Below are 24,743 nucleotides of genomic sequence, written 5' to 3'. Positions count from 1 at the left end.
ATGGAAAAGTCACAAAATGTTAAGGAAGTAAAACAAACCTATGTATGTACGGGTTGTTGTTGTTTTTTGAGAAACTAAAGGGGGCAAGAGGGTCAAACCTAAAATGGAGAAGATCAGCTCTTCTTTGCTGCTGGAGACATGAAACATAGATTTTGATTGACATACACTTACCCACTGAGTCATTGTACTGTTGTTGTCTGTTCACCTAGAACTGAGCATGTAAACACTGCATGTGGCTCATTGATTGCGACGTGCAGCTTTTAGAGAGTGGCTGACCTCTGTGATGAGTTCACTGTGCAGCAGCGACACGCTGACACATCACTGTCTGTCACTGGCCTTGTTTTTTTTTTTTTAATAAATGTCTCTAAATAGCAAGTGTTCAGTTTGCAGTCGAGGTGTCAAACCTTCACCCTGATGCCACATGAATTCATGTTGTCTGTCATGTATGATCCCTGGAAGAGGATTTATGAGCCAGTTGTTCCTTGGCCCAGATGGTAAAAATAAGTCTAAACTCTAACTTCAGCAGAATGAAATACCTTCAGTAGAGATGGTATTTAACAATGTGATTCTCTCTTAAGGTCAACATTTTCAACATGTTAGCAACTTCACACTAAAACCCACAGAGGGCTCCGATCTCCCTTTGAGGGCTCAGGCGACAGCTATTCTGCCAGTGTTGAACTCTTAACATTTTATTTTTCTGCAAATGCGGCGCACCTACCTTGTAAAGTCCAAAAAGTCACAGCAAATCCATAGAAATGATGTCACCGATAAAGAAGCAGAGCGGAGAAGCAAAAGGACCAGTCCAGGTAGAGCAGTCAGAGGGAAGCTTGTAAATATGGTTCTTTATTGCACACATGACATTTGTTTTCCTTTTTTTTTTTTTTTTTTTGGTGTGAGCAACAAAAACTGGCATTACATGTTTTTCACCCTATTAAAAATTCTCAGTCTAATCTTCTATAAAAACAAGGAAACACAAAACAAAACAAAAGCTACTTCACATAAAAACTTACAACTCCACGAAAAAAAGAAAAAAATATCTCACAGATTTTAGTGCACCACTATATTGATGAGGAACTTACAGTATATATCATACTAGTATAATTTTAGGAAAAAATGTATTATACTTTTTAATGCATATTCATCACAGTCAAAAAACCAAAACCAAAAAAAAAAAAAGAAAAAACACAAAAATCCAGTGGGGCTAAATTTTCCTCTTTCTGTATTTTGGTAGCATTTGCCCTTTGACCACCTGAGTGCTACATCGCTGAGACCAATACTGATTGGTTATCCTGCCGTTTAACTCATTGGAGGAATGTTTGTTAAACAGAACAGAAGAAAAATAAAAAGATTGACAGGTGAAAAGGCAAGTTAGTATTTAAATACACTGAATGCCCTGCAACAGATTTGGAAATGCACTGAGAACTGAGGCCAGAGGTGGCAGCAGTATGCAAACAGCCACTTACTGCATACTGTGGTCCAATCACAGGGGAAAAAAAGAGATAAGTTCTCAGTGGATCAAATCAAAAACAGGACCCATTAAGCCGAGGTTTAATGGAGGGAAACGCCCACGACCAAATTCCCCACTTTGGTCATCCTTTCCCAAATTTATGTTTCAAAGTGTATGTACATTGTGCTTGGAGCGAGAGAGAGAAAAAAAGCGTGGGCATTTAGTTTTTTTTGTGCTCAACAAAAAAAAGCTTTTGGTGAGATAAAGGGAGACAGGGAATTGGCACTTGAATGATAAAGTACAAAAATATGTAATTTTCCAATTTCAGGGAAAAAAAGGCACTTTTCAATTCACAGAAGTGAAGTTTTAGGCAGTGTTTGTAACAATTTGTGCTCTGAAAAAAAATACCTATAATGTCTTTCTTCTTTTTTTTATCAGCTCAGTTTTCGAGGCGAGCCATTAAAAAACGTCTCTGACATATAAAAGGCAAGGCCGCTAATGGACGGATTTATGCTCAAGTTGCTCAAATTACAGCACAGAGAAGCCAATCAACAATGAAAGGCCAGTCCTACAAATAATAAAATGAAAAAGGCGTGTGGCTGTCAACACTGAATCCACAAAGGAGGAAAAAACACAACGGAAAAAATTTTAAAAGTAAAAAAAGAATTTGGGCTGGTTGCCAGTAATCCAATCTCTGTCTCTACTTGCTGGTGTACAAGCAGGTGTTATAGGCGAAAAACACCCATTTTCAGATCAAAGACAAAAATGTTAATTTCAGAGTGGAGAGAAGTGTTAAGTTTGATGTTAGACACTTTTAATCCTTGTTCTGTGCTCGCTGAGACATGAAGGGAATCACAACAGTTAAGGCCACGTTGTTTTTTGTTGTTGTGCAGATTTAAAAAGGAAGAAGGGAAAAAAAAATCTGGAGGCATCACTCAGTGGGTTAAAGTAATAATCAGGATTAATGAAGTTAATCTTTTGCTCGTGTGTCAGTGTCAATACCTTGAATTAGCGGGAGGAGGAAGAAAAGCTGAATAGAGAGAAGAGAGCTGAATGAACCCAGGGATGAGTGCACTGACACAGTAGGAGAATGAACAACACACACTGGCAGTGTTTCAGACAAAAATGAAAAATAAAGACCCCCCTCCCCACACCCACCCAAAAAAAATCATAAATACTAGCTAGCTGAAAGCCGTATCAGCATTTTACACTGAAAGGAATAGTAAGGTTGTTTTGATCCCAAAGTACTTCATATTGGCTTGGTGGTACTGGTGTGTGTCTAAGCATTATGGATGCTCCCAAATGGCCCAGTATTAGCAGTTATATCAATAAGCTGAATGGGGAGAAGTGTTCACCAAACAGACAACAGCTGGTGATAACTGTAATGCTGCTATCCAGGCATAACAAGCCATTGAAGCAATGGAAAAAAAAAAAAAAAAAAAAAAAAAAAAAAAAGTGGGGAAAGCTTTAGACGATCACATTTTAACTGTCATCTGTAAATTTGCCCCGGGTATCTGTGGTAAATAACTCACTACGTTCTATAATGTGTGGTGATGAGATGTTCCGCTCCACATATTCACAGTAAAATTAAGCCTTTTGAGATGACTAATATGCAGTATTTTTGCACAGATTATGTAGTCCTGCACTAACTAATGGTTACAGAATGAGTTTTATCTTCAGGGATTAGGTTTTGTTGACTCTCTATGACAGTAACGTTCGCTCGTGTACAGGCAAATCACCCTTTTAACGGGAGCGGTGCTTTAGATCAAGAGGGGGCAGCTGACCCAGAAGTTAACCAGTGACCTGGAGTAACGTGCAGCTTATACCCTCTCCACCCTCCACCTCCCCTTCCCCTTTGCTTTGCCGACACTGCGGCGCTTCCTGCCGTCTCATGAGGTCAGTGACACAGAAGGACAGGACAACTAACAGGAGAGTTGTCTCTAACAGAGACGACGAGACACAGCAGCGGTGTTGAAACTGAGCGGGGGGAGGGCAAGTATGAAGAGTGTCAGCAGATTTCTCCAGCACAGAGGTGAGAGTGCGTGAGCGAATCAACTCGTGCAGTTTCCAGTTAGGTTGTGTGTGTGTGTGTGTGTAGTGTAGGTGTAGGTGTAGGTGTGTGGAGTGCTTGTCTGTAGAGCATATTGTATGTGCACAAGTGAACAACAGTGTGTGTGTGTCTTTATGTGGTGTGCGTGTCATCAGTCAGTGTAAGTGGTGGCCAGACACCAGTTTTAATTGTGTTAGTCCGTGAACCAGACCAAGGTAATACATTCATGAAACTGGTTAAAAACACAAGACAAAATATCAGCAAGTTAGTAAAATTCTTACTAAGAATGTTTTATTAAAATAAATGCCAAGAGGTTAATAAGAAAAATAACAGCATACACCATGAAAACTAAATGCAAGCATGTAAAAATACTTATGACAAGAAAACTAATAAAGTAGCTAATGAGTTAAACAAGCTGGGAATTGGCAAGAAAACAAAACAAAATATAACAGGAAAAAGGCAACACTCCCCACAAGAGACAGTTTTCAAGATGTAAAAGAGAAGGGGGAGGAAGAGAGCTGTTTAGGAGGGGGGAAAAGCAGTAGTGGGTTTCATTAAAAAAAAAAATTATAGAAGAAAAAAAAAAAGAAAGCACTCAGAAACATGATTAATATACATATAAAATGAGATTAGAAAAATACATTATAAACCTGTAACAATGGCTGTTAATTACATTATCATACATGTAGTAGGCAGGCCAGAGAGAATACGGTAGGTATAGAGTTAACCTTTCACCTGATGGACTTATCCAGCCTTTCACAATGACACAGCAAGTTGTAACATTGCAGAGGGAGATTTCTTAATACTGTCAAATGCTGAATAGCCATCTCTTGCTCCACTTTAATATTGCATTTCAATTTAAAATAATAACACTGAAAAAGAAAAATTCATTGACCTTTCGGTGTAACAGCATGATGAAAGAGCTATGAATAGAAAAAACAAACTGCCAAGGGTAATATTGGGATCTAACAATTCTTCAATTTAATATTAAGGGTTTATTTCACCTTCCAGTGATAAGCTGTCAGTTGTTTCAATAACTGGAAACTATTTGGCTGTGAAATAGACTTGATTATTTCATTAGCCACTATTTCATTTGTCCATTATGAATCTCATGATTGTATTGATAGTTTGTTGGTAAAATGACATTGAGAGACACTGACATGGACAGGGTGCTATCAGTTTGCAGCTGTTGAAACAAACAGGCCGAATGCCAACAGGGACGAGTCCCTACTGTCGTCTCCATTCCCTTGAATGTCATGTATTTTTCTCAGCTCACGATAAAAACATGTTCTGGCAGACTACTGCATTGCTATTGGCAGTTCAATTTGTTCTAATAAGGTAGTCACAGTCACCAAAAAAAAAAAAAAAAAAAAAAAAAAAAAATCAAGACAATATTTCATATGATCATTAAAATCTAAATAAAAAGAGAACAAAACCTGCTCATACAGCAGAGTAAAGGGCCATCAAGTAAAGGAAAAAATAATTTCAGGAAGACAAAACCATGGCACATATTTTAGCTGGTCAAAACGACTGCTATTCTTTTTGCATAGAATAACTTCGGTAACACCACGATATGGTGGGAGCTACCCTGCTCAACTATTCAGAGCGTGTAACACTAGCCATTCCTCTCTGCGCCACTTGGTGGGTGCTGGATATTATTGAACACAACTGGAATACTTGGAAAACAGAAACCACTGTTGATAAGGCACTTTGATTTGATCCTTTTAAAACTGTCTGGGTGTTCTGTCTCGCTCTGATCCTCGCTAGCTTTTCCACGGGTTTAGGACTGTTTTGGTCTTCGTCTTCCTTTCCAATCATATCCAAGGTAACAGCACTTTTTCCTCAGCTACTCGGTTTTTCTGTTTTCTCCATATACTGTTTTAAACTTTTTTTTTTATTTCTTTTTTTTTTTCAGATTTTGTAACTGCAAGTAAAGTATCAAAAGCTAAAATTGCCAAAAATAGAATTTTTCAATTTTTTTCTCTTCTCCAGCACCCTGTAAAATTATCTATTTTTTGTTCTCTTCTGTATTTGTATATGCAATGACAGATATCTACATTTTTATATATTTATATATATTTATATATATATATAAGACGTATGTATAAAGCAATTTGAACAGGCAGGCATGGCTTTCACATCCTATTTTTTCTTGAGAGAGTTCAACAAAAGATTGTGGGGCTCAGGAGCTAGACTACGATCACAGGGAGGTGTGACACATTGTGGATGCGCTTTTCGGATGGTTTGGCATGTGTTGGAAAAAAAGAAATGTTTCATCACTGAAATAATTAAAACTCTAAATTGCAGGAGGGCTCAAATTATTTCCCAGCCAATGAACAACATTCAACTGGGGTTGAAAATGAGAAATACACTTCAACAACGAAAGAATTGGCCAAATGTTTGAGATATTAAAAAAAATATAAAAATAAAAATAGAAATAAACAATGGCAATGTGGCCGATGAAACAACTCAACATGGAAGCTGGGTATCGTGAGAATAGCTTTTGTGTACCAAGCCTCTAAGCGCCCACCCCTCTCGCAATGTACTGTAACTGAGTAGCATGATGACTTAGTGTTAATTGCCTGCGTTCACCTCCTCAGAAAAAAATAGAGCATTAATGGGTCAAAATTCATCTATGTGAGCAGCTGACTGTTCCAGCTGAAGGCAGGCACCACAAATTCACACCCCAAACTCTAAAATCACAAAGAGAGCCCTCTGTGAGACAGATGCATAATTGCAGATATAATAATTAATCGGAAAACCCTTTGGCTAAATATGCACACTTAATACTTTTTTTTGTCTTTTTGATCACAGCTCAGCTAACTCATTGAGATATTTTTTCTAAATACATCAGGCACTGTAAAATGAATGTAGTGTGGATGGGGGCGTAGCAATGGTCAGTAGCTAAGAAGCACTGCTCCAATGTCCCCGAAGCCTCAGCACACCCTACTTTCATTGTAGTATTAATTAAAAAAAAAGAAACACACACACACAAACCCGTCAGCCCAATTTTGACCTTCCCATCTTGCCCTTCATCATTTTTCAAGCTTCTGTAGCCTGCTTCAAACATCAGATTGCGCTTTGTTTTCCAGATATAACCACCTGCCTCAGATTGGCTGGTCAATTTAAGCAAAGCTAATTAGTCAAATATGAATAACAGAGAAACCAAAATCAAGTGGAGAAAATGACTCAAAAGTAAAGCAAAAATAAAAAACAAAAACAAAAAGACAGAAGAAAAACATATAAATCATAAAAAGCTCCTTTTGCAATCATTTTAGCCATGCTTTAAAAAAAAAAAAAAACAGACAGAAAGCTGTTTGGAGGGGCACACCCAGAATGTGTCAGCTCATAATTACATTTTAGAGCTCAACAACTGCACTACATGTGAAAAATGACAGAAATTAAACAAGTTAATGTGAGTGTGTTTTCTCTTTCCTTCTGTTTCTTTTTCTCTCCCAATAGATGGGTGGTGTAACAGGGTGGGTGGGGGTGGAGGGGGAGGGGGCAGGTAAGTATACTTTTCTTTTGGAAGGGTGAGGTGGGGGTGCACACATTTCAGGGGGATTATGTCATTACTGTGAAACCAAATGGTTTGCGTCAAATAGGAGTTTGATGTTTGATTCGTACTGTGAGGTCACCAAATCAGAGCAATTAAAGGAGAGTGGGTGGGTAGGGTGGGGGTGGGGTCTTTATTGCTATATAATTCAGTGCAGATTTATATGAGTAATACCACAAACACATCCACCCAGTATATGATTCATGAAGAAAAAGAAAGAGAAAGAATGGGAATTGAACTCAATGAACAGAGGGAAAAAATGAATATTACACAACTTTGTTGGGTTTCGTTGTGTTTCTGTGAAGATTCTGCGTTGGTTTCTATCTTTTTTTTTTTTTTTTTGTCAGAATGTGTTAGGGTAACTGTACGGGCAGGCGCCTCTCTCTCTCTCACTTGCGTCCGAGAGGCTAGCAAAAGGCAATTACCAGTTAACTGATCAGCAGGCAGGCTTGGGGCGGCTCGTCATTGGGTGAAGAGTTCAGAGGTCAGAAGGTCATGTGTTAGTTGCCGGTGGCGGCTAGGTGGTTAGAAACAAAAACAAAACAAACAGAAAAAAAAGATAGAAAGGATATTAGTGTCAGCAAGAAGAGACTGGAATGACATCATTTTAACAATAAAATGAATGCAATCTCTCATGTTGCCCCTGCTCCTAACTCCCCTGCCAAAATGAGATGAACCCAGCTAATCTCATCATAATCATGACGTTGTCACATCATGATCCCACCTACTAAGCCCCCACCCTGAAATATGTTGCTTGGCGGTTTTAATTTAAGCGCACATTGCCCCCAAAACCAAAAACTAAACATAGAAAGCTAAACAAAAAAGCTAACAACTAAAAAAAAAACAGAAGCAAAGAGAGGTCGAACAGACAAACAAAGTAACAAAAAAACAAGAATCTAGTGTTTTAGTGTCTTATAAGTTGGAGTGCAAGTTACAAACAGTGTGATTAGTTGTAAGGAGGACTTAGAATAACTGATGTTATGTGAGGAATAACTGTGACTAGGGTTAAATGTGCAATGAATAGATGAATCGATGTTTTCCGATTCTTTCTCTTTATTTAGCAGTATATTTTTATATAATATAAATATACACAAGAACCATAAATACATTTGATATAAAATGCTCAAATATAAAATGACAGTACCTCACGTACAACTGAAATATTAAAAATGTATTTTAGCTTTATTTCAATATATTTGCAATACACTGGAGAGAATGCAAGCTACCTCAGCTTATGTCTGTGCGTGTCTGTCTTCCATAGAAAAATAAAATCAAAAATAAATTTAAATTTCAAGGTGAAATGGTGCCTGGTAGCAGCGTGGCTACTTGTCTTCTGTCTACTAGGTCTCTCAGATACAGTATAGAAATGCTTCTCCTTTTCCTGTGCTCCTTATGAGCTAAGGAGATAAATCATGTATGGGAACAAGCCTGCCCCATTTTAGGCTCTAATCTCACATCAGAGGAATGTCATTATACACCTTCAACACTGCCTGCAAAGTACTACCTGTCCTGGCTTCACAGCTGCATGAACCAAAAGCTGTTAAGATCACTTTTGCCTGAGCTTTTGACACAGTCAACATATATTGTATATGTTAAGTACTAAATGTAAACAAAATGTGCAGACCACAATCAACCATTTAGCTGGTGTGTGGATGTATGGGGTAGGAAAGGTGGTGGGGGGGAAAGGAAAGCAAAACAAAAAAATAAAAAATACGATACGGACAATATACATATTCCCAACTAAGGCATCGAGGCATAATAGGCATAATAATCATTGAAATGCATCAGTCAATAGCAGAGTGTAGCTAAGAGACTAAACTGACCTCTGTCAGCGGTCACAATCCTTTGGTAAGGATGGACCCGCGTGTCATGCCGTCTCACTTTAGTAGCCATTGCACCTAGATTGTAACAGGTCCACAAGGTTAGAAACCGTTCACTTTGAGGAGGGGAAAAAACAGTCATCTTTTACAGTAACAACATTCACATTTTTAACCATTATCATTATAATGCTTGGATAATACAACAATACACAGAATAGCAACATAATACAGTTTATAGTACATATACACACCACACATATCTTTTTTCTTTTTATGTGTAGAAAAATGCAGTAGAAAATAATTATACACCTTTTTGGAGTTTTTCTTGGTATTTAAAAATGCATAACTTAAGTAATAAAATTCCACAGTGCTCAGAGTTATATAGAGGACTCTTTGAAAAGGGGGCAGGCAGAGGGTACAGGCTCCTGGGCTGTCTGGAAAAATTATATTCGGCTTCCTGTGGGATCCAGACAGGGATTGAGAGAAATTTGTCTCTTTATTTTGAAAGGTGGGGAAATCCAATACAGCTCTGATGGTAATTGAATAGTGCCAGATACCACCTGCCTCTCCCTCTCCCTTTCATTTTCTCTTTCCTTCTTTCACCATTTCTCTGCAGGTCAATCTGTTCAATGGCGGCAGAGACTGTCATTTACCTCCTATATTTGTCACTACTGATTTCTTCCTGCTCTCGCGCCCGGCACTGCCTCGGATAAATGACACAGGCAAACTATCCGTCGTGTGTCATGTATGTTCAAGTATTACATAAATGTGGTACGCACAGAAATTAAGGGGGAAAAAAGATGAAGCTGTCTCAGGGCGAAACGGAGATAGGCTATGTGGAATAAGTAAAAATAATTCAACCAAGATTTTCTTCTTGCATCAAATTGAGAGCAAGTTTTGGCTGATGACTGCGCTGCCACCTACACTTCTTTGAAGCGGCAGATGGCCTGACTTTTCCTAATTCTCAGAGAAGCCAATGGCGGCTAGTAGACACAGTAGCACAGGCGGTCGACGAGCCAAGTGCACGAGTATTTGTGTGAGTATGAGAGTGAGTGTGTTCCACAGGGCCCCTGTGTTGCTGAAGGCACCGATCGATAGTGTGAGTAAATAAAATGCACTAAGCTGGTGTAACCCTGCAAGTTAAAGAGAGAAAAGCCAGTCAGCTGCCCCTGTCTGTTCTACACATGACTCCCAGAGGCGTCTCAAATCCACAGGTCAGCTAAAAATCACACTTATGTCCGCCGCTGCTAGATGATGTCGCGGACGACGTTAGAGGAGTACTTAGTCAAATTAAAGTGGGAAAGCAACTGCCAAAGGCTTCTTCGCTTTTATTTGCTGCAGCATCCTTATAAAATAGGGCGTCCGTATCAGGCTCTTCTATCCATACATGTTCATTTGTCTCTTTGGTAGCAGAAGTGTTGAGCTTAAAGCACCATTGACAATGAATATAACATATATTCACCCTGATGGTGAACTGTACTCCTGACAAAGACGCCAAGAGCAGCGTCAGGTACTGGCACAGACCTCGAGTTCAGGAGGGGTGAAGCTAAGACAATGGGGAGAGGGGAACGAGAAGAAAAAAGGGAAGACTGGAGGAATTTAATGAACATCCCCAGTGGGAGTGAGAGGGGGACTATCTACAGGCATCAAGGCCTGCCTGCAGAGAACAGCGCAGAGAAATGATTTCAAAAGCTGCAGAAATCCGAGGGGATCTGCCGCCAGACTGAATATGCCTCCAGGCCAGTGCATGAAAGGGTTAGAGAGCAGGCTGCGTGTATGTGAGCGTGTTTCTGTCAGCGTGCCTCATTTCACACTGAGCCAAGTCCTCCTATATAAACCTAGCAAAAAAGAGGCAATGTCAACCTGAGAGCATAACTGTTTGGCGAGAGCGTAACTAAAAACAGTGAAGTAACCTCGGTCTAAATTACGTAGAGAACTTTCCAAGAGCCTAACCCTCACAAGGTGAGATTTGTCCCCCTTTGCCTTTATAATATAGCGTCCATATGAGCCACATAACTGCAGCTGGTCATCCCTTTAACCAAAGAGCTTCACCAGCACATCCACCCTGTGAGTAGTTTGTTTGTTTTGATCCTCAGGTGGACACGACATATTTACCTTTCAACAAGTCCTGACTGTGGCTCATGGCAGCCGCGTCCAGCACCCCAGCTCCGGGGTAAAACAAGCTGGCCTCGTGTCCAGGCTGGCTAAAGTGGGCCGCTGTACCTGTCGCACCCATGCTTCCCCAGGCTCTCTTACCTAGAACCCCACTGTGCTCGATGGGGTACTCCAACAGGGAGGTGGGTGCCAGGGCGTAAGGGTACTCGTAAGGGGTGGTGTAGATAAGCCCGCCATCCGGTGTGGGAGGCACCAGGGTGGGGGTGCCATTGGGCAGCATGGCAGCCATCTGAGTGGGCCGGATGAGGTTCATGATGGGGGCCCCGGCTGGTGTTGGGGGCCTGTGGAGTGCCTGTGGAGGCAACACCTGACCCGTGGGGGCTGCTATGAGGCGGGGGCCCTGTGCGGCTGCTGCCGCCGCTGCAAGAGAGAACGCAAGGGTGGCTGCCATAAGCAAGAGAGCAAAGGACAGGAGTAGAAAGACAGAAAGAAAGAGAGAAAGAAAGAGGACAAGAGATAAAGTGTTGTGTGGTCGATCAAAATCACAGATGATCAGTGAAGGGTGAGAATACATAGGAGGAAAAGAAAAGGGGATCAGGAAGTGGCAGGAGAGAGGGGAGGAGGGGGACAAAAGGGAAAATTAGTCCATGCAATGATCATGGTGGTGAACCACAAAAGCCACAATTTGTTGCGGAAAAAAAAAAAAAGTCAACATAGCAAAACAAAAATAAAAATAAAACCCCTCACACCAACACGAGAAGCACAAAATGCTGCTGTCATCCCAATGCATCCAAAGCATTACCAATCACCATGGCAGCTACACATTCATCTAGTGGAAATGGCATAGGCAAGGTACAAAACACACACATCAACGGAAATGGAGCAGTTGACTACATCAGGAGGGGGGTAAGGGGGGACACAAAGGAGCAGGTTTCACAAAAGACTGGTAAGACTTTTGTATTTGACACGTCGGTCGCTGTGGGAGCATATTACACTCAGGTTTACAGTGATTCAAAGGACTGTTGATCCTCTGTACAGTCAGTGGTCCATTTAGATTGGATGGTGTACAAATGAACACACAGAGAAACCGTGCTTCTGCATTAGCATGTGCCTGGTGCTACGCCACACAAGCTTCCCCCAAAGGCAGGTCAATTAAATCAAACGCTACGGTAACTATGGTTAGGTGGTGGGCTTGTTCATCACGGCTACCAATTCAGCCGACGTTAAATAAGGAATATTAAAAAAGGTGAAATTAATCACTTAACAGTTTCATTTCACAATTCTGATGAGTTTCTGATCATGTAGAAATTAAATTTGGAATAATAATTAACCACATAACCAAGAGTTCAGAGTAACTGCACAAGATCTGGATTTATTCGGTCCATATCCAGATGCAGTTATGCATTTACAAATAACACTTTGTGATTAAGGAGCAAATGCTGTAGATGTGTGAAACAGTGACTAACATGCAGAGTTGAGCAGGTGGAGTGTAGCAATGTGCTGGCGGTTTAGAGTCCGCAAAGAGCAAGTGATACAGAGCGATTGCATCTGGTTTGCAAGGGGGTGGGAATGGGGATGGGGATGGGGGGTGGATGAGGAGGAGAGAAGTACGGAGAAGAACGAAATGGAAGTTGTCCTACTCATGGAGGGGTAGGTAAACATGAATTGTTTGGAGAGCTTCAGAGAGAGAGAGAGAGGTCTGCTAGTGGTCAGAGATAATACAATGGTATGTACACAGGAGGTCTGACTACACATTAATTTGATGAAGGTAAACAGTATTAGTTAATGAGAAATACAGAAATAAATGATTGTTTTTTACTGATATAACTAAGTATGTTTGGTCAATGTATGGTCTGTGCAGATTAAAGATTAGTTTTGTATGGTGCAAAACAGATGGACTACGTTACGTGTAGATAGTTACATGTGTGTGAGCGCTCACTAGATTTCACTTACGTGTTTTGATGTTGTTGTCTCTGTACGTCCCATTGAGAATCGCCAGCTCCATCAGCTGCATCTTCTTCAAATTGTCTTCTCCTTCCGCCTGTTAAGAAACAAAGACATTTTTAACATCCATCCACTATAACTCACCCCACATAAATCCCACACAGGCCGAGAGAGAGGCCCCTCTCCGGACCAGCTGAAACGGTCCACATGACAACCGCTACATGACCGTGTTACTAAAAAGCTACAGTGGAGCAGCTAAATCATTTGGACTTGTCGTCTGCTCTCTACGACCACCGGTTGGGTTGGGGTCTGCATGGGAAGCGGAGATAGAGATAAGCTAAAGTGCTGTTGTCATGGCAGAGTGCCTTGTTGTTACTAAAATGCTGACAGAAACATTAAGTGTGGGAATGCATATTCATAATCCATATCAGAATGATAATTACTGTAATTTTCTTTGCTCCCTTGTGCGCAATCAAATGCGCAATAACCGCCCTGGCTAATGTCAGTCCTGTCAATTAATGTTTGGATAAATAAATACAAAAGCAGCAGCCACTGTCATTATCGCCAAATTAGGGGACTGAAATTATTCACGGAAAGCAATTAAGATAGCACCCCTCCTCCCACTCACACCCATCTATTCCCCCTTCCTTTCTGCGCCCCTCCAAACTCCATTTCCTCTGAAGCTACCGAACACTCAATAACCATGACAACAAAAAAGCCCCTGTGATTTTCCAGGTTGTACATCATAATTTAAGAAGGGCCTTATGTGAATTACTCTCCAAACTGAAGGGTGCAAAGACAGGCGTGTGAAACCTCGCTGACCTCAGATTTACCTTATTGATTTCATGCTTTTTGTGACAAAAAAGAAAAGAAAAAAAAGTACAGCTGTGGTGCTTGTTCATTCGCCACTTCAACTCACGAACACAAAGGCTTATGCACGCGCTCCGAATCTGTGTGTAAATGCATCACCTACACACGCAGTAATGTGGCGGTGGTAATAAAGGAGGAGGGCAGATACCGAACCTCCCCCTTTTCTCTATTCTATCTCTGAGCGAGAGTCTGGACTAATTCACAGTTCAACAACAAGTCTGCCGCTCCATTCAGAGGACGATAAGGAAAAGAAAGATGTGGAAGGGGTGAGAGAGAAAGAAAGGGAGAAAAAAAGAGTGAGGGCTCAGAGTTAAGCCCTCCCCTGAGACTCCTCTTCAACACAGCCACAGAAGAGAGGAAGAAAAGGAGCTAGGTTAAGCAAGAGAAAAAGTGACAGAGGCTGGTCTCCCTTGACTAAATATAAGGCACTGGCCTCAGAGCAGTCACAGTTTTCAGCTGGGTGTGTGTGTGTGTGCCTGAGAAATGTTTAGTGTACCACAAGAGCTGCCAATTAACGAAGCGAGGAAATTCTCTCTCTCTCCTTCACTACCTCCACAGTTCGCTGTCTCTCTTTTCTTTTATTGGCGAAGTCTTAAAGGACAACAATACGCCAACATTTTTTCAAAGCTGCATTTTTTTCCACCTTGTAAAGACGGACAAAAGACTGGTGGTGCAAAATCTCGTGATGCAACATCATGATTCACTTTTTTTTTTTCTTCTCATCAAAATTTGACAGGATGCTCAGAGGGGTGAAGAAATTCACAATTACACTGAGGCCCATCATCAAAATAGATTTCTGGTTCATTCTGTGATTTCACAACTGTGGATCTAGTAGCTATTTGATATGAAAACAAACCCTGTTGATACAATTATCCTAATTAAGACATTAAATAGTTAGTAAAACTCTCACACACATTGGTCCTAAATTGTCACCAAAGCCTCATTTTGTTCTCTTTCCATTGGCCTTGGCGGTGAACAGAGCCACTTGATATCCAGTGTCAACAATGATAACCATACTAGGCTAATTGAACATGGTCTAGGTCAATGGCTAACATGGGCAAGTAAACCTCCCTCAATAGAGTCAAAATCACTACTAATTAGATGCTGCAACCTCCCTGTAAACACTTGTACACATGAATGAACAAGCGCTTACATAGCTGCCTATCACACCTAAAAGTGTGCAAAGTAAACAGCACTGAATGCAATTTGTCATCGTTACCTTTGCTTCTTTTTTTATTTTCCCTCTTCAGTAACTTACACCACAAATTTAATCAAACCATGACCTCTACAACCTTGTAAAATACAAAAAAGTAAAAACAAGAACAACAAAAAACATATCAAAAACAAACAATAACCCCCGAGAGTCTGCAAAAATATACTAATGACTGCTATGAATCAAAGCAGCTGTTTTTCCTTCCTTCTTTGTGTATGTGTGTGTCTCCCTACAAACTGTGTCAGTAGTTCTTTAGGCCAAGCTGACTTGTTAGACAAAGTTGAGGGAAGGAATGGGGAAAAGGCTAGGCATTAAGAAAATATAACCTGATACAAATCATCAGGGTGTGGGAGGCGGAGGGAGGGGTGCTTGTTATGCTTTCACATTAACACTTTTATAGTGACAACAAAAGCATTTGTTTTTGCCTTTTATTTTCACAGTTTGAGGAGCCATATAAACACACAATGTATTCTGCAAAAACCCAACCTGTCACAAGGTTTCCCTAAAACACCAGCCTGCTGTCTGCCAACCATCATTTACACCGTTCCTTAGGGTTTCCTTTAAAATCAAGAGCAGGTAGTCCTTGTGAGCAAGGTGCAAACTGCAGAGCCACGCATTCTTGGTGTCTTTGTTTCTATTATTATATTATATTTGGCAGCAAGAATAACCTTTAAAATTCAGAGGGAGAAAAAAAGAGCACATTTTGGGGCCATTGGAGATTGGCTGGTCCCTCAGAAGATACAAGGGACTTGGCAGCTGGCTGCAGCTCAGGACAAATATACTGTATGCTGGAATATGAATGTTAGGGCTTTGCATGCGTTTGTGTGTGTTGTATGATGATGGATCTGCAGGGTTGTGTGGGTTAAATGGGCACCGGGGAAGAGGGTGGCACCATCCATCCAACTCTGCCTAGGTGGCACACTGCCTGTTGAGAGGAGAGAGGCACAAAATAGAGGGCAGCGAGAGGGGAAGAGCGCAGATGCTGCTGCTAGGACGAGGTGTGCGCTGCTGTCTGTGAAATGTGTGTACCCCCAGTGGAGTGCTGCTGATATAGCTCCATCTTCTCACTAACACAGTTTGTTAGCTAAAGCCCCCAAACCCCGACAGATCATTTCTGATTTACATCTGAAACAAGCTCATTTTCCCCCCATCAAAATACAAATTCCCTGCTGCAACACTTCAATGTTTTTGTCTGGTTTTTTTTTGTTCTCTGTAGTGCTCTGAGGAAGTTTGAGGAAGTGTCAGCACTCTGGTTTGACCTACACAGCAAATAAGATGGCAGATCCGAAGTGGCTCTGTGAGATCAGGAGAAACCAAAAGATATAACTGGTGACTAGGGTAAATAATGGCGTCAAAATCGTCTTTATGACACAAATACTCCCGTTAATTTATACTGGGCAGGTAGGACCCCCTGCAATGACTTTGACATAACATTTAAGGTCACACAGCACCGACTATAGACCAAAGTTGGGGTCTTGCAACGGTTTGCTGTATTAGTTTTCTCATCATGGCAGAGACTAGCTCCAAGTATCTACATTTAAGCACTCAAATGCAGATGTTTTCGATCAGTTGAATGAATGCCAACTTGACGGCTTGATTACTGAGATGACTTTGTGTTTGTTTCCTGAGTAACTGATACAGTCCAATTTTGAGTGTTAGCTCCTCGCTGTATTCTGTTTGTGGTACTTTTAATCACTCGGAGCCCAATGCAATAATTTCCCGTGCCATCGTCCTGTAATTACAACTTGTGTCTTGACAGGCCGCTGTTGCTGCAGCTTAGTAAAAAGTTCCATATTCTCGCTTTATAAACTGCGTAGCCCTGGGTGTGCTGGGCCAGCTTCCTACCACAGGAGCACAGCTTAGATGAATGTTTGATGAACAGCACCAGAGAGAGCAGTTAACACTTTAATGTTGCCTTGCTCAAGGTGTCGCCACAATTAACAGACTCCTCAGTCAGCATGCACCACCCATAACAATTCGCTCAGATACAGCGATTACCAGGACCGTGTGTGCGTGCGTGTTGCCTGTGTGTGTGTGTTTGTGTGTGCCTGCAATGATCCGGCTGCTGGAATTCCCGGGAGAGATATAACCGCTGGATTACAGAGTGAGAGAGGGATGAGGAGAGGAAGTTTTTCTTTATCATCCCTAACATGCACACACGCATGTGCGAAACAAACGCACACACCCACACACTCCTGTCCATCAGCGAAAAAGCCACTCAATAAAGCTGCTCTATCCACAAGAATCAGATTCAATCAATGAGGCCTATTTGTGAAATCAGCAGAGCGGTAAAAGCTATCAGGGAGGAGCAAGACAGAAGGATGAGGAAAGGAGGGAAAAGGAGGAGGAGGGTGGAGAAGGGAGACGCGGTGAGCTAAAGTAGGTGAGCCGTGTCCCACTGCCTACCTGACAACCCTGCGATGAGGTCACTAGATGCATGCTAAATCACTGTCATGCTTCACTCTTTTGTGCCTCTCGCCTGATCAAAGCCTGTGCCCATATGTTGATGAATACAAACTGCAGCTAATGCCAATTGTTACAGACAATAGAGCTTATGCTCGGTGCTACGTATGCACCGTGTGTGTGGATGACAATAAGCAACAGATGAGTAGCTGTCTGAGAGTGTTTACAGAGCTGCACCCTCACTCTCCCCCTGACGCCCCGATTCTGGGCCTTTTCCTATCCATCTCACCCACAGATAAACACAACAGGCGCCTGGATTAGGTTGGATGAATTTGCTCATGTCTATGGCTGCAACTGAGGGGGCGTCTTTGCTCATATCTGGCAAGAGTCACCGTCTATGCAGCTCAGGAACAGCTGAACGCTCAGCTCGGAGAGAAGAAATGATGAACAGTTGAGAGAGAGTGAGGGAATGAAAGAGAGGTGAAACAAAAGAGTACCAGGAGGAAGAAGAAACACACGCCGCACAGAGCATGTACAAGAGAAAGCGTGAATGATTGAGTTGGTGGAGAGATGGAGAGATATTCAGGAAGAAGAAAGGGATCGGGCTGGAGAATATGAGACAAGAAAAGACAGACAGCGTAGTGAAAACCAATTTGTCTGTTCCCTAGTGGGCTGACACTGGCTAAGGCCTGCTTTCCTTCCCTGGCCTCACTGTCAGTCATCACAAACTGGTGTATGCACACATACACATACACATACACATACACATACACATACACATACACATACACATACACATACACATACACATACACACACACACCCATCTTAGGCCTTAGCCGGGCCAGGGTCAGGCTCTCTCCAAACTACTCCAATTACCTCAGCAGTAAACACAGCCTGCCCCGGCTGCCTCCTGGGATACAGGGAGAGGCAGAATGTGTAGAACTGAGAATGAAAGGGGAGGGGGAGAAAACATTCACCGGAGTGGAGAGGAGAGGAGGAGGTGGTGGTGTTGGGAGCCTTGGGGAGGGAGGAGTAGATGACTTGATGTAGAGGGGTGGAACTGGTAGTGGCGGCAGCTGGTTTTTCTCCCGTTCCCCTCCCTCTCTCCACTCCCTTTTGGTTCCCTCCCAAACTCTAACATCTGGAGGAAAATGATTACTCTCGCCACGCTGCCAAGACGACTTATCAACAATTCCACACTCTCCAGAAGCGGAGAGTTAGAGAAGAGGAAGGAATGAGTGCTTGTAGCGAGCTTCAAAACATCTCCACACTAAATAAATAAATGACAAGAAAGTTTAATCAATTCAAGTCAACTAAAGCAAACTTGGAGGCTGGATTGGGCTACGAAATGAAAACAGATGCAATGCACAGCAAATCTGATTCTCATGTTCCCATAGACAACACAATAAATCAAATAAATGCTCCGGCAAAAATAAAAAACACATAACTAAATGCCACATGCACAAATAGCACTTGTTTTTCACGCAATGTAAGAATCAACAAAGTACTGTAACAAAAGTGAAATACAACACAACTATATATTATACATAAATCCATATCATACATATATATAACAATACTTTAAATCCTTTTCACTTTGCAAAGACAAGATCATCTATCAATCAACTACAGGAAAAAACTACACGGCTACACTACACCACCAAGTATAACCTTTTCTGTCTCATGAAGAGAACCGTTAAAGATGGTGCTCGGAGTAAGTGCTGCATGTCCTTTCCCAAATTCACTGCAGCACTTTCAAAGGCAATTTTCTTCCCTCTGCCTTGCTCCACAGCTTTTGTGAACATATCTGCCAAGAGAATCAGGACTCAACTGTATTTTCCTTTTCCCCACAGACTAACAACGCAATCTCCTGCAACCTCTCGTCTCTCACTGTCTCCTACCTTCACAACATTCCCGTAAAGCCTCTTTATTTCTCCTTTACTCATTTGCTTCCTTCCTCACTCCCAGACAGCTCTGTTAGCAGTGTGTGCCATTAGTCATGCTAAACCACCAACACACTAGCTCATTAGCATAGAAGCGAACCTGACTCCAGTCAGATTATTACAAACACATCACGGCTGCTCCGCCCCATTACTGTCAATCATGCAGCTTACTGAGGTACAGTTTAAAGTGGCACATTACAAAGTCAGGAACTAACTCTTCTGTTAATACTCCACTGTCTGAATCATAACAAAGCTCATAAGTGCCAAGGCCTCAGAGTAACAGAGCTGCCTCTGTTCTTTCTGTCTGATGTAGCAGTGGTAGTAGGTGCTCAGGGTGTTTCAATGTGTCCCAGAGAAGCATTCATTTAATTGGTAGAGCCTCGTTTACTTGCACAGCTTCCCTGAGATTATCCATAAAAATGCAATGTAAATATGGGTGGCGGACCCAGTCTGGCCCCTGGATCTATGAGGATCATAACAACCTTTTATTGCGCTGGACAACAGAGAAGTGGGCAGCCTTGGTGCTCTGGGCTAACCCCATCAATATCAACTGACACACAAATACACAGACTCCGTGTCACCGACAAGAGAAAAGGGGAGGAGAGAGAGAGAGAGAGAGAGAGAGAGAGAGAGAGAGAGAGAGAGAGAGAGAGAGAGAGAGAGAGAGAGAGAAGAGAGAAAATATGTTTTTCTACCAGCTCGCTGCGCTCTCTACAACTGAAAAAAAAACAAAAAAAACAGTTTTTCTCTCCCATCAAAAGCATTTCCAGTAGTACAGGGGAAAAGCTGTGCGGAAATTCTGAGTGATCTTGTTTATCCTCAGAAACTGGGCTGGTATTCCATGTAACATAACAGCATTAAGAGAGGATTAAACTTCATATAAATAACCTAGAAAAAATATATACAGATTTAACAACATGATTTAGATATATTATTAAAGCTTGTTGGCCTGCACCGGCTTTGACAAACAGATGATGTTACAGGGCTAAGAGCAAAGGGAGGAGGGGGGATCATGCAGTCCTACCACGTCTACAGCCCAACAAACAGCTGTCAGGTCTTTCCTGTCCCCTTTCTCTCATCATCATCTGCTCCTTAACAACCAATAAACGATAACCTACCGCTAAATCGCTTTCACGTGCTACCCTAGCCCATATTACTGATTTGCACCCTCAGTCTCTACCTTATTCTCCCACTGCTATTCCATTTCCCCTTCCACTTTCCCTCTCCTCCTTTCTCTTTATCCCTCATTCCACCAGGCTGCCAGGCGGTGTATTGTTCTGTCGCTGCGATCCTTTAATGCCATCCAATCGAGCAGGGAATATCTTGAAGGGATTTGGCCAGAGATGATTTGGGAGCTTTAAATGCTGCTAGGGGATTTGCATCAGATTCAGAGATCCTGACTCAGAGCTGATCACCGACTGGAGTCTCCTCCTAAAACAGAGATCCAAGCACCTCCTGAAAGACATGGGATTCAAACCTGCAACCTCTTGGATGGATCTACCTGGATATGTGAAGTCGGCCAAATAAAGCTGTTTTTTTTAATGACCTATTTAGGCGCACCTTCCTCTGCCACTTCATCTGGCTTCGTTCAATTTATTGAGTCAGTGTCAGCATGCTAGGCTGATTATGGGAAAAGATCTGGGAATCCAATTCAAACTGAATATTATGCTGTGAAAATCTGGGCCCATGTTACTGAAGGCAGAACTTTCACTGTGATAACACAGAGGACAGACTGGCTTAAAGAGGCATCCTAGCTGGTGTGTAAAGCTGCTTCAATGCTTTGTTGAAATGTATATTCTTATCTTTTACGCTATGTTATTGTTACAGATGTTGTGTGCCTTCAGAGCTTATTGCACAGAAAGAAAAAAAAAATTGTTGTGCCGCAATGAACACAACCCAAGTTCCACCATGGGAAAACCAGTCAGCACAATAAGACGGCAAGTGGAGTATTACAAACATCGCCACTAACAAACAAAAAAAAACAGTGAAAGAGTAAAGAAGGGGACTTTGAGCGCAATGAAAGTGAAGTCAGTGGAGACATCGCGGAGGAGACAAAGAAAGCCATCAGTTCAGAGTTGGCTGGTGGGACTGAGAGAATGGAGTTTGAAATGACTTGAACGATGGCTGGCAAAGCACGCCATCACAGACTGTAGGAGCTGAATTTGACGGGCGGCCTTTGGGCTCTCTAAACGCTGAGCTCTACACAATCCTATTTTCCTGCCTGAACACTGGGACACACAGTCGCTGGAGAGGCTGAGATGAAAGCAATGTGTGTGTGTGTGTGAGCGCGCCGTATATGTGTGTGTGTGTGTCCCACTACACAGATGTTGATGCTTGGCCCTGGTAAGGCCCCGGGGGAAGTTCAGAAACTACTGCGGGTGGACAATGTATAAAGTTGTGTGTGTGTGTGTGACGGAGACAATGAGACAGAGTGGCAGAGGGACAATGTGCATAAGTCTTGATCAGCACTGAGCCTTTGGAGTTACAGGGTCCTAACCGCAGCAACCCACACATAAAAACATCCACACACACACACATACACACGTGCACACTTCTGCATTTCCTTGCTTCTCTGTAAGGGGATTAAGTGGACCTTCAAAGAGAGGCAGAGAGATTGGTCAGGGGCCTGCAGGGTCCCTCCCCTCGTCACTGGAGGACCAGGGCAGATTAAAACTGCCCGGGTTTCTCAGCCTGACTTGTTACCGCCCCCTCCTCCTTGTGTTCTGTATTAGGACACTTGAAAAAAAACCCTGGAGGAGCCAAGCACAACCAGGTGGATTAGAAAGGAGGTTATTTTACAGTGTGAGGGACCTGCGTGGCTGGGGACTGAAGTGCATGTGTATGTGCATGAACTGAAATTAAAAGGACAGCATGAGCGGGCAAGGCAATTCTGTAAGTGGTGCAGAGGGCCTGTGTACATAGAATGCACCTTCGCTGGGGATCTGAGCGGACTTAAAAAAAATCTAATGAATGAGACAGGAGAAGAAACAGGATTAATTCCCCTTAGGGGGGAGAAATGAAAGAGATGGATTAGCAACAGGATGATGTTTCAAGGAGAAATAAGGGATGGAAGAACTCAGGAGAGACCATAGGAGAGAAAGTGCTAATTGCGGCGTGATGAGGCTGAGCTCAGGACCATGGAGGAAGTTTCCAGACCTGCAGACACAGACTCATTGCAGACGATAAGTGACTTAGCACCAGGACTCTTCACTTGAGCATCCTGACATTTAGCCTGGTTCAACAAGTCTGTTTAAGTTATTACTTGTTGATAAATCAGTGTTCATTGTTCTTATGGACAGAATTTCTAGGCGCAGCCAGGGGCGGAGGGAGTCCGGTTTGAGGCCCACGGGATTTCATCTCTGCTTTTTACAGATCATGTCCTCCGTTTGGCTCCTTTAAGCCGGGACCTTCAGCATGTACTGAGGCAGTTTGTGTCCAAGGGCAAAACAGCTGGGATGACCATCAGCACCTCAATGTCCAAGGCCATGGTTCTCGACTGGAAAAAGGTGTCTTTCACCCTTCAGGTCGGAGGAGAGCTCCTGCCTCCTATCTTGGGGTCTTGTTAATGAGAGAAGGAAGGATGGAGCGTGAGATTGAGTGGCAGCAGTAATGCGGTTGAGGTACCGGTCTGTTGTGATAAAGAAGGAGCTGAGCCGAAAGGGAAGCTCTCGATTTACCAGTCAATCTACGTTCCTACTCTCACCTACGGTCATGAACTTCGGGTCATGACGGAAACAACAAGATCTTAGATACAAGTGGCTGAAATAGGTTTTACTCCTCAGGGTGGTGGAGCGCTCCCTTAGAGATGGAGTGAGGAGCTGTGTCACCTGGGAGAGCCGCTACTCCCCCACATGAGCCAGCTGAGGTGGCTTGGGCATCTGTATCGGATGCCTCCTCCCTGGGGAGGTGCCTTGGGATCCCCCCTGGAAGAGCTGGAGGAAGTGTCCAGGGAGAAGGAAGTCTGGGCCTCTCTGCTTAGACTGCTGCCCCTATGACCTGGCCCCGGATGAAGCGGAGGAAGATGGATGGATGGATAATCAATGCTACGAATTAGACGGCTTAAGAATATACCTGTCTCTGCATTACATGTAATTTACTCTGATCCTACAGTACCATCTGTAGATTGCACCTCACAGTGCAAAGCCACGATACTGTGCAGCTCTCCTTCTTCCCCAATTGTCCACGCCAGCGAGCTGATGAATGACAGAGGGATAAAACAAGCGAGGGAAGGTGGGGAAGGAGATGAAACATGCCATTCAGCACAAATGTTATTGCAATCTGAATCTTTTCCCCGCCTTGGAGTTTTCACCATTTTCCGAGGCTGGCTCCGTGAGCAGACTCCTGATGATGCGGGGAACAGAGGAGAGTGCAGAATTCAAAGTCACACTGCCGCTTTCTTCGCTCTTATGGTATTTCTGAAACACCAACCCCCACGACAACTAATGAGCTTACTATAGGTCCGCCCCTGGGAAGACGCAGATACACGAGAAATTCTATCTAAATTAAACTCAAACACTCCTGTGATTACAAGGCCACTGCATTAAACTGTTCCTTTGTTGGGATGCTTTCAACTGTTGACTGTTATCTGATAATAATTATTATCATAATGAATGCAGCTTTATCTGATCACACCTGCTGTGCCTCTATAGTTGTTTTTCAGCTACGTAGCTATAGGAGACAGGTTGGGCCAAGTCTCTCCAGGCTGAAACTGGCTGAGGAAGTCTGCATGTGTTTCAGCGCTAGGGGCCAGGAAATTAAAGAGAAAGAGGACAAGACCAGGGGAAGGATGCCAGGCTTAGGCAGGTTGTTCCCGACAGGGGTGCTGTTTCTTTAAGGTCAGTACCACCTGTCTGCCTGCCAGGAGAGCCATGGAGCCGAGTATGAGGAGGGACGGGCAGATGGAGATGTGGTGGGGAGGGACCCTCAAGCCAAAACCATACCAAGTCCCCCCGCTGGGTTTAGGCCGACAGGAGGGACACATGGACAGAAGCTCAGTAGTTACCGTATGCTGTAAAGTAATAATAATAAAAAGAATTACAGTAGAGGATTGCATGCAACTGAAGAATCATTCAAATTACAGATGTTTTTTTGTGGCAGACAATCTCTGAAAAAACATCTTTAAATACTTATTTAATGTGACACTGTTAGGATTCGTGGCTTAGAGAAGAGACAGACCTCTCTCTAGTCTGTTCTGTGGTGTGGTGTGTGTGTAACCTGTGTGTTAACTTGATGTGGTTGTCTTCAAGCCACTGCCGGTACAGTAATAGGAGAGAGTGCTGAAGGGCTTGTCCCCTCAATCACACGCAGAGAGAGAAAGAGAACAGCAGACAGCAAAAGAAGTGGCAAACACACAACAAAGTAAGGAAAGCTAAAGGACGA

The 24,743-nt window shown here is 42.7% G+C and overlaps 1 protein-coding gene across 7 annotated transcripts in view; it reads right to left on the bottom strand.

The window, feature by feature from the left end:
- Positions 1–3,762: 3,762 nt before the first annotated feature.
- Positions 3,763–24,743, bottom strand: part of qkia (QKI, KH domain containing, RNA binding a) — a 76,438-nt gene continuing 55,457 nt past the window's right edge. Inside the window, exons 5-8 of one of the 7 annotated variants that reach the window (XM_085767099.1) lie at positions 12,942–13,029; positions 10,989–11,432; positions 8,877–8,951; positions 3,763–7,570 (exon numbers count right to left, since the gene is read on the bottom strand). In XM_085767099.1, the coding sequence (XP_085623225.1) occupies positions 7,554–7,570; positions 8,877–8,951; positions 10,989–11,432; positions 12,942–13,029 (624 nt within the window). In that variant the 3' untranslated portion in view covers positions 3,763–7,553. Of the gene's footprint in view, positions 7,571–8,088; positions 8,952–10,988; positions 11,433–12,941; positions 13,030–24,743 lie in introns of those variants that run through there. The other 6 variants (XM_085767104.1, XM_085767102.1, XM_085767105.1 and 3 more) reach the window with 6 other exon arrangements.

This window comes from Trachurus japonicus, chromosome 22, assembly GCF_045865225.1.
Source record: "Trachurus japonicus isolate A0001 chromosome 22, Traja_1.0".
NCBI lineage: Eukaryota > Metazoa > Chordata > Actinopteri > Carangiformes > Carangidae > Trachurus > Trachurus japonicus.
The sequence above is the reverse complement of the archived record's forward strand: the minus strand, read 5'-3'. Positions and strand labels throughout refer to the sequence as shown.